Source organism: Cetorhinus maximus, chromosome 5 (genome assembly GCF_964194155.1).
Source record: "Cetorhinus maximus chromosome 5, sCetMax3.hap1.1, whole genome shotgun sequence".
Lineage (NCBI taxonomy): Eukaryota > Metazoa > Chordata > Chondrichthyes > Lamniformes > Cetorhinidae > Cetorhinus > Cetorhinus maximus.
Window position 1 is genome coordinate 38736891 of NC_135883.1, and position 17715 is coordinate 38754605.

General features: G+C 44.9%; 1 protein-coding gene across 1 annotated transcript in view; it reads right to left on the reverse strand.

The window, feature by feature from the left end:
- The window catches only part of lats1 (large tumor suppressor kinase 1), a 43813-nt gene that overhangs the window by 25887 nt on the left and 211 nt on the right, over positions 1–17715 (reverse strand). The window contains exons 2-4 of the mRNA XM_078541777.1: positions 15042–15553; positions 8329–8479; positions 266–1854 (exon numbers count right to left, since the gene is read on the reverse strand). Coding sequence (XP_078397903.1) covers positions 266–1854; positions 8329–8479; positions 15042–15434 — 2133 coding nt within the window. The 5' untranslated portion in view covers positions 15435–15553. The remainder of the gene's footprint in view (positions 1–265; positions 1855–8328; positions 8480–15041; positions 15554–17715) is intronic.

Consider the following 17715-nt stretch of genomic DNA (forward strand, 5'->3'; position numbering starts at 1 on the left):
TGCTTTGATTTTCATTTTCTTGCATATCTAGCTTCTTAGCCACTTAGTCAGCTTTTCAAGCCTGAGGCTATTTACATGTCAACGACATGCTTACAGGAGGTGTGCCTCAAGGAAAACAAAAATGAAAAGTGTGAAACCGTGAACAGTGTGGTCATTTCTATCCTCTTGCCTGCTCACAAGCAATGGCAGCAAACAAAATGACTGGGTGGGAGCCTGTCTGAAGGATGCTCTATGTAGAGTAAGTGCCTTATGGAGTGAAGCTTACCCTCGACATTTCATTTTCCAGCTGCTTTTTGCGATGCAACCTCTGCTGATGAGACTTGAGCACATTCTCCACGTGCTGCTCCATGAAGAATTTGAAGGCTTGCGAGGAGTAAATCTGAATCCGTGACTCTCTACGTTCCTCATCCTTTTTATTTTTCCGCACTGGGACAGGTGATGTCGTAATCTGTTTCTTTTCCTTCTCCGCAGCATCAAACCGGTCCCCGTATTCAGTGGGCTTCTCGTGCTCCTCCTCTTCTGTGCTCTGAGGCACTGGCAATATGGGCTGCTTTGCCGTGTGCTCATCATTGTTGGCTTTAGCTACGGAATCATACAGCGGCACAGACTGGTTCTGCTGAAGTAAGTGCTTGGGGTATGGTGGAGGCGGAGGCTGATAACTCGGAGCTTCAGCCAGAGTAGGACACTCGGGAACTGTTCCAGTCTGCTGCATCCAGGGAGGGTGAGTGGGTGCGAGCGCAGTCTGCAGCTCGGGTTTCTGTACACGGATGCTCTTCACAGGCTGCAGAATGGGGGCAGGAGTAATGGCAGTCACGGTGGTGGCGGACGGCTGGGAGTTGGAATGAGGCTGCCGGCTGGACAGAAGGTGATTGTTGAAGGAATTGGACCGTACAGGTGCATTCAGATTTTGTGAAGGATGCCAGTTAGGCATGTCTGGGCCACCACTTGAAGACGGGGGCTGAGATGGAGGTGGCTGCGGCCATGAAGATGCAATCGTAGATGCACTGATGTTATAAAGGTCCATGTTCTGGCTGTTTCGGTTCGGCACCATGACAGACTGCGAAATGTTTCCATTCAGGTTGTTGTAGGTGGAAGCAGCAGTTCCACCAGCTTGCATTTGGAGGGCACTGGGACTTAGTCGGCTAGACTGAGAATGTGGGTACGGTGGTGGCTGACGATTGACCGCGTTTCCACCCATAACACTTGCGTGCTGCACAAAGTGCCCACCTATTGAGCTGTCTGGTTGTGCCGATCCGTTCTGGTGGCCTGCTCGGCCTGCCGAGTAGTTGTATTTACTACAGGTGGCATTTTGCATGATAATAGGCTGCCTACCCAGTGGGATAGGACTAATCCCTCTCTGGCCTTGGGGTGGTGGATTCATCATGGAGGCAGCACCGAGGTTGGATGGTGGGAACCCATCCTGCCAGGCTCCTTGTGGCACAGGAGATATCCGCGTGATCATGTATTCCATGTTTCCAGAGAAACGTTTTGGCTGCTGGTTCCCCTCCCAAGAGGGTGGGGGAGGAGTGGTGCCACGTGGGGGAGGAGTCTGCCCTCTGGGTGGAGGCGGTGGTGGAGTTACACTCCTCACTGGAAGTGGTGGTGGGGGATTCGCTCTCTGAGAGTTCACTGCTCCCAAAGGCCCCTGTCCATTTCCCGGATGGCTCTGGGTGTACGCAGTTATTCCAGAGCTTGAAGACAACGGCCGACCCATTTCTACCTGGGAGACTGGGCTGTCTGCTCGATATCCCACACCTTCCATCAGTGATGGACCATGTCGCTGCGCAACCAAAGATTCTTTTGAACCCTTCCAGCTTGGCCTCCTGTTAATTGTTTGCTGAACAGTGTTTGATGCTGTTTAGGAAGATGACATAAATGAAACAATGTAAAGTAACATCAGTAACTCAAACAAGATTTAGTTTTCTAAAATTAGATAACATTTTGCAGAAAATGACGCATTCAACAATTATTACTCCTCCCATATTAAATTGTCAGTTGGCATCATAATATTGTAATGTACTTATCGCCTACATTCTTTGGTGAATATCAGATCACCAGCTGAAGGGAATCACGACTGGAAAATATCAAAATCAAAAATTCCAAAGAGATGCACAGTACAGCCGGCTGCAGAGTGAAGCTCTGGCTATTAAAATAAATGTCCTCATTGATTTGAAATCATGGCTTCATTCCTCCCAATTTTTGTAATCTCCAATCCTACAACCCTAGAGAGCATTGCGCTCCTGCAATTCTGACCCCATGAATCCCCAATTTCCATTGCTCCACCACTGATGACCACTCCTTCAGCTACTACGTCCTACACTCTGGAATTCCACCACCTTCCCCTCCCCTGCAAACATCTCAACCTCTCTCCTCCTCCTCAAAAGCTACCTACATTTTTGATAAAGCTTTTGCTTGCCTGTCCTGACATTTCCTTGTGTGGTTTGGTGTTAAACATTGATGATGCTCCTGCGAAGTGCCTTGTATATTTTTTTTAAACTGTTTTAAAGGTACTGTATAGATGCAAGTGTTTTTTTATTCAGTCATGGGATGTGGGCGTCACTGGCTAGGCAGCATTTATTGTCCATCCTTAATTGCCCTTGTAACATCACTGCAAAGTAACATCAGTAACTCAAACAAGATTTAGTTTCCCAAAATTAGATGACACTTTGCAGAGAATGACACATTCATTCTGCAGTCCATGTGATGTATGGACACCCACAGTGCTGTTAGGGAGGGAGTTCCAGGGTTTTGACCCAGTGACAGTGAAGGAACGGCAATATATTTCCAAGTCAGGATGGCGAGTGTCTTGAAGGAGAACTTCGAGGTGGTGTTGTTCCCTCGTTTCTGCTGCCCTCGTCCTTATAGATCAGGCTTTCAACGTACAGAGTCCCATTATGTGGCCCCCCCACCGGATCTTGTTTTCAAAATGCCGATCAAACAGCTAAGTTTGAATGGAAGATTCTGCAAGGAGCTGCTCCCCCAATCACAGGCCATTTCTCTCCCATGTACATTGCTAAGAGGCTCACTAGCAAGTCTATCAGCAGCAAATGTGGGAGAGAAGGAAACATTGATTGGAGGAGCAGCGAACAAGAGCAGCAGAGAGTTCAGGGTCGAGGTAGTGTGGCCCGGGGAGCGGAGGTGCTAGGGGGTGCTGTGCCTGGGCCCAAGTTGTGAGGCAGCCAGAATGGGACACAGGCAAGTTCAAGTGGGGCCCAGGCAGGCGGGCGGTTGGGGGCAGATGCGTGCAAGCGCAGGTGATGCAGGGCGCGCGCAGGTGGGTGACAGCACATGCAGGCGGGGATGGCGCGCCCAAAGGGAGGGCATGGGTGGGCACAGGAGGGGGCGGGCGGAGCAGCAGACACACGCGAGTGCAGGTGGTGGAGGGCGCGCTTGGGCACAGTGGCAGACACACGCGAGCGCAGGTGGTGGAGGGCGCGCTTGGGCGCAGTGGCAGACACACGCGAGCGCAGGTGGTGAAGTGGCGCGCTCGGGCAGCAGAGGGGGCGGGCACGCACAAACGCAGGTGGTAAAGGTCACGCGTGGGCGGGGGAGTGCACGCCCGAGGGGGAGGGCGCTGGGGCGGGGGATGCTGTGTGCAATGGGGAGGGTGTGCACGAGTGCAGGTGGTGGAGGTGCAGTGAAGGTGCATGCGAGAGTGGGTCGGGGTGGGTGCATGCGCATGGGTGGGGGAGGGTGCGTGCTGAGAGTGTGTGTTGGGGGAGGTGTGAGTGTGTGTGTGTGGGCTTTGCGGGGGGGGGGATGTGTGAGAGTATGGGGAGGGTTGAGGGAGTGTGGGCGGGCTCTTTGAGAGATTCAGTGTGAGGGAGTGTACGGGTGCAGAGTGTCTCCATAAGTCTATCTCAGTCCCAGTATAAAGTCTCTCATTCACCCTAACACACCATCATGCACTTTCATCCAGTCTCTCTGTGGTCAAGGGTGAGTGAGTGAGCAGTCTGAGGCTGGGGGTGATCCGGACACACATGCACTCTCACTCTATTACTCCTAATTTTTTTGCTCAGCAAGGTGTTTCTTTACATACCTCAGTTTTATTTTGAAATAATTTAAATCTTTATTGTTGTGCCAAAGTTTATCCTTCTGAAATTTGCTCACCAGCCCCTTAAGTGAGAAACAGTTTGATACGCGGCCCCCCAAGCGAAAAGGTTGGACAAGCCTGAGCTAGATGTTAGCGGTCATGGGTTTGGAAGATGCTGCCTAAGGACCCTTGGTGCATTCTTGCAGTGTATCTTGTAGATGGTACACACTACTGCCATTGTGCATCGTTGGTAGAGGGAGTGAATATTTGTGGATGGGGTGCCAATTAAGCAGGCTGCTTTGTCCTGGATAGAGTCGAGCTTCTTGAGTGTTGTTGGAGCTGCACTCATCCAGGCAAGTGGGGAGTATTCCATCACACTCCTGACTTGCGCCTTGTCAGGAGCTGAGTTACTCACCACAGGATTCCTAGCCTCTGACCTGTTCTTGTAGCCACAATATTTATATGGCTAGTCCAGTTCAGTTTCTGGTCAATGGTAACCCCCAGGATATTGATAGTGGGGGATTCAGCGATGGTAATGCCATTGAATGTCAAGGGGCGATGGTTAAGATTCTCTTGGTCATTGCTTGCACTTGTTTGGCGTGAATGTTTCTTGCCACTAGTCAGCCCAAGCCAGGTCTTGCTGCATTTGGACATGGACTTCTTCAGTATCTGAGGAGTCACGAATGGTGCTGAACATTGCACAATCATAGCAAACATCCCCACTTCTGACCTTATGATGGAAGGAAGGTCATTGATGAAGCAGCTGAAGATGGTTGGGCCTAGGACACTACTGAGGAACTCCTGCAGTGATGTCCTGGAACTAAGATGATTGACCTCCAACAACCACAACCATCTTCCTTTGTGCTACGTATGATTAACCAGTGGAGGGTTTTCCCCCTGATTCCCATTGACTCAGTTTTGCTAGCGCTCCTTGATGCCATACTCCGGCAAATGCTGCCTTCATGTCAAGGGTAGTCACTCTCACTTCACCCCTGGAGTTCAGCTCTTTTGTCCATGTTGAGCCAAGGCTGTAATGAGGTCAGGAGCTGAGTGACCCTGGCGGAACCCAAACTGAACATCAGTGAGCAGGTATTGCTAAGCAAGTGCTGCTTAATAGCACTGTTGATGATTCCTTCCTTCACTCATGATCAAGAGCAGAATGATGGGACAGTAATTGGTCGGGTTGGGTTTGTCCAGCTTTTTGTGAACAGGACTTACCTGGGCATTTTTCCACATTGCCAAGTAGTTGCCAGTGTTGCAACTGTACTGAAACATCTTGGCTAGGAGTGCGGCAAGTTCTGGAGCACAAATCTTCAGTAATGTTGCCAGAGTATTGTCAGGGCCCATAGCCCATGCAGTATCCAGTGCTTTCAGCTGTTTCTCGATATCACGTCGAATGAATCGAATTGGCTGAAGACTGGCATCTGTGATGCTGGGGACCTCCGGAGAAGGCAAAGATGGGTCATCCATTTGGCACTTCTGGCCGAAGATTGTCTGCGAAGATTGCTAGCTTGTGCTCAACTTTTAGAGCAGGTCCTGTAGAATTCCACCCAACTCACAGCCAACTCCTGTGCCAACCACTAATTCTGCTGCATGAGAATTTAAACTCTGTCGCAAAGCTTACCAGGATTTGGGATATCAATAAGAATTATTTTTAAAATATTGAACAAAAATATGTTTGCCTGGTAAAATGTAGAGTAAACGTTTAAAAGCAACTAATTGTGCTTAGCCCCAAAGTGCTGCTCAGCTGTTTACAGTAAATGCCTGGGAACAACCTAGCTCTCACTCCTAACTTTTCTACAGCTACAGAATGGAAACAGCTCAGTGTTAAGTAGCAGGTAATACCTGATGTGTATAAAGCTTAAAAAATGCAAATCCTAGAAATATTAATTGGAAACACAATGCTGGGAATGCAGAGCAGATTCTTTGAAAATTTCTAGGTAAGAGTATTAAGGTTACAGAACCAAGGCTGGTAGAGTGAATTAAGATACAGTTCAGCTGAATGGCTTACTCCTCCTTTTATGTTCTGTTTACAGATCATTAAACCATTCAGTCTCTGTGGAGTGAACATTCCTAACTCCACCCAAGCTACCCTGATCATTAACAGTTTAGTGCAGTGTATGCACGCCCATCAGGAAGCAGACTTTGTACTTGCCGGAGGACAGCATTTGTGCTGAGCTACCAGAGGTACGGACAAAGGGGGAGGCCTTCAGACGCTAGGTAAAATTCAAACAAGTTAATGAGGCTAACCCACTCCGTCACTCCAATAACTGTGTATAAATAGCTATTTTGAAATAAATATGTACTTAAAACAGACAGATAGACAAAAGTCAATTGGCCCAAGATCAAATGTACGTAGTTACACCCTCCTCCCATCGAGTGCTTTCCTCCACAGCTCAACCTACCTCAGATACAAATAAACTTTGTATAAATCACAGGATATCCACTTATTCCATGGAAGGAAAGGATCGACTCCTACCTCCTACATGCTCAGACTCATCTTTACATGCAGACCTGAAGTCAATAGGAATCAGGGGGAAAACTCTACACTGGTTGGGAGTCATACCTAGCACAAAGGAATAAGATTGTGGTTGTTGGAGGTCAATCATCTCGGTCCCAGGACATCACTGCAGGGGTTCCTCAGGGTAGTGTCCTAGGCCCAAACATCTTCAGCTGCTTCATTAATGACCTTCCCTCCATGATAAGGTCAGAAGTGGCGATGTTCATGGATGATTTCACAACACTCAGCACCATTTGCAACTCCTCAGATACTGAAGTAGTCCATGTTCATATGCAGCAAGACCTGGACCACATTCAGCCTTGGGCTGATAAGTGACAAGTAACATTCACGCTACAAAAGTGCCAGGAAATGACCATCTCCAACAAGAGAGAATCTAACAATCTCCCCTTGACCTTCAATGTCATTACCATTGCTAAGTCACCCACTATCAATATCCTGGGGGTTACCACTGGCCAGAAACTGAACTAGATCAGCCATATAAATACTGAGGCTACAAGAGCAGGTCAGAGGCTGGAAATTCTGCAGCAAGTAACTCACCTCCTGACTCCTTGAAGTCTGTCCACCACATACAAGGCACACGTCAGGGTGCTGGAATACTCTCCACTTGCCTAGATGAGTGCAGCTCCAACAATACTTAAGACGCTTGACAACATGTAGGACAAAACAGTCTGCTTGATTGGCAGCCCAGCCACCATCTTAAACATTCACTCCTTCCACAACACACAGTGGCAGCAGCGTGTACCACATTGCAAGTTGCACAGCAAAAGTGCACCAAGGCTCCTTTTACAGCACCTTTCAAACCCAGAACCTCTGCCATCTAGAAGGACAAGGGCAGCAGACACATGGGAACATCACACCTGCAAGTTCCCCTCCAAGTCACACACCACCCTGACTTGGAACTATAATGCCATTCCTTCATTGTCATTGGGTCAAAATCCTGGAACCCCCTTCCTAATAGCTCTATGGGTATACCTACAGCACACAGACTGCAGCAGTTCAAGATGGTGGCCCACCACCACCTTCTCAAGGTAATGAGGGATGGGCAGCATTAACAAATGCTGGCTTAGCCAGTGATACCCACATCCTGTGAAAGAATGAGTGCTCAACTTCAGCAGGATAACTTCAGTAAAATAAAAAGATGAAAGAGCGGAAAGTGGGGAGGCAAACAAGAATTTCACAACAGTAAAATACAACTTCACTTTCAAGTGCTGGATTGGATCATTTTAGAACACAATTGGCCAATAGATGTCTAGATAATTATACACATGCCAAGTCCAGAGAAGCACTCAAAAAACTAGTCTCTCGACTTCCATACAGTCTCCTGTATGGTTCAAGTATACTTATACATTGAGAGGACCAAAATAAAGCTGGTTACTGTTGTACAGTATTTGCAGCACAGCATTGATGCTGAACCTACAACTGGGCTTCCAACAAGATGCTTGAGGCCAAAATGATCTGTAGAAATGCACAGAACCAGATATGAAAGGGAACTGTTCTTACAATAACACAGTAAAATAAATGCCAACGGTGATGTGAAAACTCAAAGCAGTGGAAACACCAATAAACATCCCTACAATGTAAAAAGTCAAGTTTTGACAAGCGGTACAAATGTAAGGCCTAATCATGGTGGCCCCTTAAAAATCAGACACATACAAAAGGATGCTGCTACCATAACAAGAACTAATAACCAAGTTTGTGAAAGGAACCAGTGACAGAGGCACAAAGTATATCTTAGACTGAGTTAGAGGTGACATAATGTTTCAGCTATGTATACCTGATGCTTTCACACTTGCATTCACTGGTCTGGCAGCTGCAGCGACCATCTGCTCTCGCCGTGTATCCTGGTAGCTCATCTTACTGATGTATTCAATTGCAGCCTCTATACTGCGGCTGTTGGTCTGCTTGAGAGCTCGAACTACCATGTCCTAGAAATTATCAAATAAATGCAGTTGGTGAAGCACACATTTCATCTAAAACTGCTTTGTTTTGTATTGATAATAAAACCAGTAAACACTTTACATCGTTAGTGATTTTATCAATACATTTTTAAAATGCATCCATGGATGTAAGGAATAAGAAGTCTAAGTATATCAAAACAGTCAACAGCAGTGATCAAGGTTCTCTTAAAGGGCAGTTTTAAATAAATTGAGTTTGCCCTCCCACTAAAGCAGAAAGAACTACAAAGTACAGTTGAGGGAGACCATTTAGCCCTTATTACCATCCTTCGATAGAAACTAATAGCATCAGCACCCCTCCCCCCACCCCCAAAATATAGCCTCATGTTTTTGGCACCACTCAACTACCTGGAGACCAGTGCAACAATTAAGCCATGTGTAAAGAACTGCTTCCTGGGGTTTTTTTTTCCTTTACCAGTTCATGCTTGTATCCCTTACTCCGCAGTCATGTTTAGGTTTGGTTTTGAAACACTCAGGAGTTAACAATTGCTATTCTGTTCAGTGTAGTATATAACACTATGAGGTTCCTGCCCATTCATTTCTCAAATTGAAGATTTATTTTTCATCGTCACTCAGGTCTCTGACAGTAGGGATTGGCCTCATTGTCCTGATCTGCACTGCTTCTAGGGTTCAGATTTATCTCTCATGCTTCAGCAACCAGAACTGAACACTAAGATTGAAGGTGTGGCCTAACCACACTGGCAGCCTCAGGCATATACTCCACTGATTTGGCAACATAGTCCAGAATTAATTTGCTTTGCTGTGCCCATTTGCCTACATGTGAATACATCAAAAAATAACACAATGTGAAGTGCTTTGTTACATTCCAAGAACTTACAGCATTATAAGAATAAGTTCATTTTTCTTTGGGACCTGTGCACAGATCCTTGAAGGTGATGGAACATGTTGGGAAAGTAATTAGATATGGGATCTTGGGCTTCATAAATAGAGATATTGAGTAAAAAAGCAGTGACGTTATGCTGAACCTATATAAAACCCCGGTTAGGCCACAACTGGAGCACTGTGTCCCAAGCTGGTCACCACACTTTAGGAAGGATGTGAGGCCCTTGAGAGGACGCAGAGGAGATTTACCAGAATGCTTCCAGGATTAGGGTTATTAGTTACAAGGTAAGGCTCAAGAAGTTGGTGTTGCTCCCCTTAGAGCAAAGGGGTTTGAGGGGAGATTTAATAGAGGTGTTCAAAAGCATGACAGGTTCAGATGAGGTAGACAAAAATAAATGACGGCACAAGATGGGAGAAACAGATTTAAGATTGGGTAAAAGATGCAGGGTTGGGATATGAGGAAGAACTTTTTTTACGTCTGAGTGGTAATGACCTGGAACTCACTGCCTATGAGGGTGGCGGAAGCAATGATCAATGATTTCAAAGGTAAATTGGATGGGTATTTGAGGGAAATAAACTTGCAGGGCTACAGGGATAGAGCAGAGGAATGGGAGTGACAGAATTGCTCTACAGCAAGTCGGCAGAGACTTGATAGACTGAATGGCCTCCTTCTGTAATGTAATGATGCTATGAACTGTTGCTTTGTCATGACTAGACATGGTCAGTGTTGCATCCACACACCCAGATCTCCCTCAACTATTTAAGCTTGCTCTCCACAAGGTTTTCTTGCAGTCTGTAACACCTTGCTGTTGCCCATATTGAATTTTACCCACCACTGGTCCTGCCCACTCACAAACACAATCTCGATTCTTTGTTAATTCCTTAGCTGTCTTGTAAGAATTTACTGCCTCTAGTTTAGTATCAACTGAAAATTTGATCAACTTGTGTTTCTGAATCCTGATCATTGGCAGGTGAGAAACAAGGGACCAAGTTCTTAACCACCGCTGGGTATCGCCAACAATGCTTTGTTATGGAGCCACCTTTCTTGTGGAACTTTGATACAGGTTTGTGGAATTTCAAGTATTTGATACAATGGGGCTTTCCAATGTCAGTGCAGGACATCACCTCCTCAGAATACCAACATTGATCAGAAAGGATCTGCTGATTCTAACTTTAATCATCCAAAAATAGACTTGAACAAAAGTAATGTAAGTGGAAAATTGGAGAGATTTCTGCAATGTGTTCAGAGCTTCATTTTAGATAAAGTATGTTTTCAATGAACAAGGAGTTAGGTAGTACAGGATCTAGTCCTAGAGAATGAAGTGGAGCAAGTAGGACCTGGAAGGATGCCAAATGTGTAGGAAACACTGACCATGACAAACTAATGAAATAAAAATTGAAAAAAGTGAGGGCATGGAAACAGTCAGTCAGTCTGGAAAAAGCTATTTCAATTTGATTAAAAAGAAAACTAACCCAGATAAACCCAACTGAAAATTTTGCAAAGAATGCACAAACAATAGGAACTGTTCCAATAGATGATTAGGGTAGACATTTTCTGGAGTTCCTTAGATTAGTGTAGAAATTAAAATGAGATTTTGAAAATACTAAAAGAAAAATCAAGCAGAATTTACAAAATTGAAGCATAGGTTAATCTACGATGGCCAAGAGATTGTGTGGGTGGTAAAAGGTTAAGAGGGTATGAAGGAACAGAGAAACTATTTCTCCTGGTGAGGGAACCCTAAAAAAAGGGGGGCACAATCTTAAAATGAAACATAGGCCATTTAGGAGTGAAATCAGGAAATACTTTTTTCACAAGAAGGGGAGTGGAAAAGTATAACTCTCTTCCAGAAGGCTCTGAATGCTGGGTTAATTCAAATTTTCATGGCCAAGATCGACAGATCTGTTGGATAATGGTATCAAGGAATATGGATCAAATCCGGGTAAAAGGAGTTAAGACACGGAAACAGATCAGCCATTTTTTAATTGCATGGTAGAACAGGCTCAAGGGCTGCATAGCCTCCTCCTGTTCTATGTTCTTAATACAAAAAAGTGGGTAGATGAGTTGGATTATCAATATTCTACAGTGCTTCATAATTTTTGAACTAAAGGCAATGTTAACTAATCTCGATGATCATAGTCTTTTTAAAATTCATCTATTAGCTGACCTGTAGCCAGTGCTCAACAGAATTCAATAATCTTTAGTTCCATTCAATCTTAAATGGGCCTGAACTTTGGCGGAATGGCAGAGTTGGATTGCCTCCCTGCTCTTACTTTCTTACCTGAAATTCTTTATCGATCCTATCTTGTCTGACCTTCCGACTTCGGCCGGACAAGATCTGTGCAGTGCAGCGTGTCCCCAGGGCCCAGTGCTGAAGATGTAAGGAGGCCATGTCCCCTTTTTTATGGCACAGGGTTGGGGGAGGGTCTCGGGTCAGGCCTTGGATTGGCCCGGGGTGGGTGAGGTTGTGTGTGTGGGGGGAGTTCCAGGGGCAGGGGGGGTGGGGTCCTGAGGGGTGGGTTTTTTGTGCTTTGTGGGGGAGGGGAGCCCCCGTGAGGGAGGGTGGGGTAGTTGGGAGTTCCGGGGGTGGGGGGGGGGGGGGGGGGGGGGGGGGGGGGGGGTTTTTTACTGTGAGGAGGCCGTTATGGGTAACTACTGTACAGACCCACAAGTTAGAAGTGGTTTTAATCCTTCCAACTTTTTCTAGGTGATTGTTGATGCAACACAGTTGGAACTATCCAAAGTTTGCGATTTAAATCACATTTTCAGATGGCTCCCAGTGCAGGACAATTGCCCAAGGGACGTTTGCACTTCTCAAGCAACTGCCATGCAACCCTGGGAATATCTGGCGGCCGGGGGGGTGGAGAGAGAGAGAGAGAGAGAGAGAGAGAGAGAGAGAGAGAGAGAGAGAGAGAGAGAGAGAGAGAGAGAGTCCGGTGCATGCCTTTGGGGTACCCCCAGTTACAATGCCCTGGAGGCTCAAAAGTTACGGCCCAATTAGTTAGAAATTCATGGGCTCGCTGTAGGTATTCTCGAAAGTTCAGCATCACTTGTCATTCTCTTCCTCTTTCTCTCTCTACCCAACTTACAAGCTTTTGAACCCTGTCTGTTGATTGTGACTAACCTCAGGTGCCGCAGACAGAACTTTTTGAAAAAGATTCAATCCAGCGCTACTGTCTCCCGAAGAATAAGCAAATCATCTATCTGCATCTTTAAATCGCCTCGACTCTTGAAGCACCAGGACTATCCAGTAAAAGCAGGACCACCAAATTCAGCTTGAAGCCAGCCAAGTTACCAATCTCCACAAACCGTATACTCATTGAATTTACTGGATTTTAACTTCCTTAATCTATCTTTCCTTACTTTGTAATCTATTTGTGTGCGCGCAAACTTTGAGTGTGCATGCACACACTAAAGCTGGAGTGTACTTTATTATTTTACTTAGACCGAGTCAAGGACAATAAAAGATATCCTCTTTTCTTTGTTAAAACACAAGAAAACCTGCCTGATTGTGTCTTATATGATCACAGCATGCAAACCGTTAAACACTCACTGAATTGGCAAGTATATCCATTTAAACAAAAACCTGTGTCGTCGAATGAGAAGGAAAAGAGGGGAGCCAATTGACCCCTCCTAACCTGGTCGTAACATTATACACAAGATGACAGTTGATGAACAAAGTGGTACTTACCCATTGTCTTGTAGGCCGTATGCAATAATGTCTCAGCTTGGAGCCTCTCTCAGCTGTCTCTGCCGGACTAAAAAGCAAGATACTTTTCCCTCTAGTATATACCAACTTCCCCAAAAAGGGATCGAGACAAAGACCAACTTTTGATCACACCTTCAGCTACATCAAGGATTGGCTTGCCAAGTCACCAAAGTTACCACCTTGAACGAGACCCACTCCTCCCAAGTCAGCCAGACGTGACTATTTGCAACAACTGCTGGTCTGTTCTGCCAATCCTCAATGCTGACTGAAAACTCGTTCTAGCATTAAAAATGCAAACAGTGCTGGGGTGCACTCAATGACTTCCAATCACCTCATAAGCTAATGTGATTGCAAAATCATAAATGAAACACAAATCCTTCCAAGGGTTTAAAGAAAAAATCTCAATGTTCTACAAGTTATATGCCTTTTCACAACTGATTCAAAACTACTAGCAAGCTTTGCAATTGAACATACCGTCAATTATTACAAAGGCCAACCATTATCCTAGCTCCTGGTTAAACACGTATTCAGGATGTTCCACACTAACAGGTTGCTGTCATATGAATAAAGCCCAGCTCTTTAAAGAAACAATTTTAACACTTGCACACCCTCAGACAAATAAGAAATAAAAGTACAACATTTGTATTTTACTGCAATACAACATCAATCTGTTCCACAGATCAAATAAATTAGAACACCAGTGATCTTGATTATAAGTCCAACAAGTGAAGAGGGCACCCAGTAAGAGCACATATCTCCACCACACTGTGTTAACTCAACATTATTACAAATACGCAGCCCTTCCTTGAGGCTTTTTCCTGCCTGGTTGATGCTCTAATTACAAAGCTGAAAGAAGAAATCTTTTTATTAAGCGCCTCCATCTCATTGAGGAGGCTTCAGGCCAATCCACACCCAACAACCTGCTCTGAAAACTCTGCTCCTACTTTGACAGCTGTGACAATTTGTACTGCAGCAGCTGAGACAATCAATAACCTTCTAAATAAAACAACCCACAACATTTTTAATAAAGTCAATTTGCCCTATCTCTCAATGTTAATGGATCCTTTAAAAAATATTCCAGGATCTGGATCCACACCTTCACCAAAAACTAATCACTTCTTCTTTGGGCCATGCCCTGTATACCAATTTTGTTGAAATCCGCCCATTAGTTTTTGAGATATATTGTTTGCTGACAAACAGACTAACGGGGCAAAAACATTACCTTCACCCACCTTCAATGGCAGTGGTAATTAAATTATCAACTTTTCAATATAGCCTAATGAAAAGCTGCTTGGAAGGGTTGTTAGCATTTTGAACTGGAACAGCTTGGACTGTTATCAGCACCCAAACACACACTTGGCAACATTCCTTGGTGGAAATGATCTTATTCCACCAACAGGAGAGAAGAACTTTTTGTGGCCCGAATTAACCTGCACAAGGACCACTCCAAACTTCATGTGAAAGCGAGGCAGGGGTAGAGTTAACTACTGCCTCACTTTCCCAGAACTAAAACACAATATTAAAAAAACCATGTAAACAGGGAAAGCAGATCATGGATATTGCAGTGGCAATTTTTACTGTGACTAGATAGGTCATAGGAAAATGTAACCTCCATGATCTGCTGTCCCTGTTTACTTTGACTGATGTTGCTGCTTCAGTCAAATTTCACTGGATGCTGGAGACATATGATTCCAATAGAGAGTTGCACCTGGCACCACAGCTTTGCCTTCAAGTAGGGACCTAATAGCAGCGGAAGGGCATAAGTCGGCCATAAATCATGGCATATCTCTGAATTTCCTGAACTTACTGGCCAATTGGCACTTAATAACGCATGCATTGTTAGCATGCTGTCACTGTTCCAAAGGCTTAGCCCATTTGGCAAGCTTCAACATGGAATTTTGCAATCTGTAAAGAATTTGCAATATAGTTTGCACAGCCTAAATGAATTGAATTTTATGGCATCCAATTTAAAGAGATCTCACCTCATCAAACCCTGCAGTTACTAAATCTTGTAACATTTGCTTGTTTACATCGGTGGATCCACGGACTGACGAACTGTACTCATTTGAAAATGGCAACAAGGAATTCCGAATCTCCTGAAGGGCTTTTTGGTGAGTTACAAATTTTAGAGCATTCCGGCCTTGTTGTCTTGAATCTTCTGCGCCCAGCTTCATCATACTTTGATCAGTACTCCCAGCATCACCTGATGGTTTGGGTAAATGCCTCAGACTCTCTCTGATTTCCTGCAACATCTGGCGACTACTCCCAGAAAAGTTGCTGGCAGGGAATGTTTTTGGCCTCATTTGTCTATGTCCATCAGGCTTCTCTCCCCTCTTCATGAAGGTGTCAGAAAAAAACAACCACTCTTGGCTCATTTACATTAAGCGAAATTCCAACAGGTGACAGGTGGTCTTGGCTTCTGTGTTAGATATCCAATTCTCTCAGCTGCAAGGTTGTTGTTCTGCTCATTTGTGTATTTGCACGATCCAGTTATCTGTAACAAAAAAAAATGCATTGGCATTAACTGATACAAATTAACCCTCAAATAAAATTATCATACAAATGTTTACCATACAAAACAGTAACAGTATCTGAATTACAGATTCAAATAATAAAAGCAAAACCAAAAAGTCAAGCTCACTTCTATAAAGAAATATGTCACAATTCCTAGCATCTTCACCAAAAGTATCGCACTTTTTAAGATATCTCAAATGATAACCTACCTGATAGCCTGATACGCCACCCTGCGTTAGCTGGGGTGGGGGTGTTCACACCATTCCACATACTCATAATTTAAGAACCATTGCTATAAAGTGAAATTGGGAGCAGAAACGCTGTATTTTCCCCCCCCCCCATGTAACCCAAGGACCCTGAAGCTAAGCGAAGTCTGCAGTCTCTCCCCAGGATCAACTTATATAGCACAGGTGAGGGACTCACACTGGGGCAATCGTTTTCCACAGGGTTCAGTAATATACCAACTAGCAAGGAAGCAATTCTGCACTAGACAATTCACAGCTTGCAGTATATTATAAGAATAACATACAGAATGGTTAGGCAATCAGGTATAATTTCTGGCTGCTCAAATGCACGATGTGGCTGGGGATGGAGGTGGTCTTTATACATAAACAAACTACATATGCAGACATTTCCATTAGCAATGCCTTTCCAACACATACGAAGATCCACAATTAATGTGAAACTACAAAGTCTTAAGAACATGGAAGAATTTCAAATGTTAAAACGATATTCTTCCACTTTTGAACAACATGCAATAGGCTCCCCAACATTTACCATTGTTCAACATATCTATACATGAATATCACATGGGAAATCATCATTTGCAAACATGTTAACATGAAATACAAAGTTCCCCTACTGTTCTTTAATTTCATCAGGAAACAGAGAACCCACTTATTTCTCACATACTGTCAGTCCTAACAAAAAGTATTCTTATTCAGGATCATTAGGAATCGACCTGTATTAGTGTTTTCATTACAAGGCTTTTGTGATTGTCACACACATCATGCTATGAAATGTGGATTATTGTCTGCAAAGGTACACCCAATGGTACATTTGTTGCAAACTGTATACCATCAGATACAAAGCATAGTAAGGTAACATTCACACAATTGCTCAAATGATCTAAGTTTACTTTTTCCAAATCTTTGGGAAAATGGTTTAAGGCTATTATCACAACATTAAACACTGATTCAGACTCATATCTGTCACTGAGGGACTACAGTTACATGGAAAGAGTTGTCGCACAGATTCAAAATAATTGGCAAAAGGAGTAAATGTGACATGGGGAAAAAACTTTTCACCCAGAGGGTGGTTGTCTGGAACAAACTTCCTGAAAGGGTGGTGGAGGCAGGTTCGATCGAGGTATTCAAAACGATCGCTACCAGAAAAGAGATAATGTGCAAGGTTACAGGGAAAAGGCAGGGTCTGGGTGGGACGCTCTTTCAGAGAGCCAGTGCAGACTCGGTGGGCCGAATGGCCTCCTTCTGCACTGTAAAGATACTGTGATTAGAGCAGAGAAAGTAAGAGAGATGTAACAGATGTGTGCAACATTATAAAGGGTCCAAACTCAATAAGAAGCTGTTTCCACTGGCAGGAGAAACGGCAACTAGAAGACAAAGATTTAAAGTAATTGACAAAAGAACTAGAGGCAGAAATAAGGGGGGGGGGGGGGGGGCGGGGGTAATTTACACAGTGAGTTATGGTGATCTGGAATGCGCTGCCTGAAACAGATTCAATAACTTTCAAATGGGCATTGGATAAATTCTTGAAAGGGAAGAAACTAGCGCGGAGGGCTGAGCAGGGGACTAATTAGCACAGTAACATTCGTTTGTTAATTTAAAGGAACAAACTACCGCCCTATAATCCATCACAGAATTCACGAGGCAGCATCATTCCCGCCCCAGGTAATTCACGCTCCGGCTGTTTACAGCACGCCCAAGCTCTAGGCACCGGACCTGCAGTGGGAGGCCGGGTCTCCAGTCCACGATGGGTGGCCAGGCCCAGGCTCCGGGCCTGCGGCGGGAGACCGGGCTTTAGGCGTGCGGCGGGTGGGCCGGGCCCTAGTCCCTTCCTGCCCATGATCCCACCTTTAGGCCCCACGGCCATTTTAGGCTCGGATCTTCTTGCCAACTCATC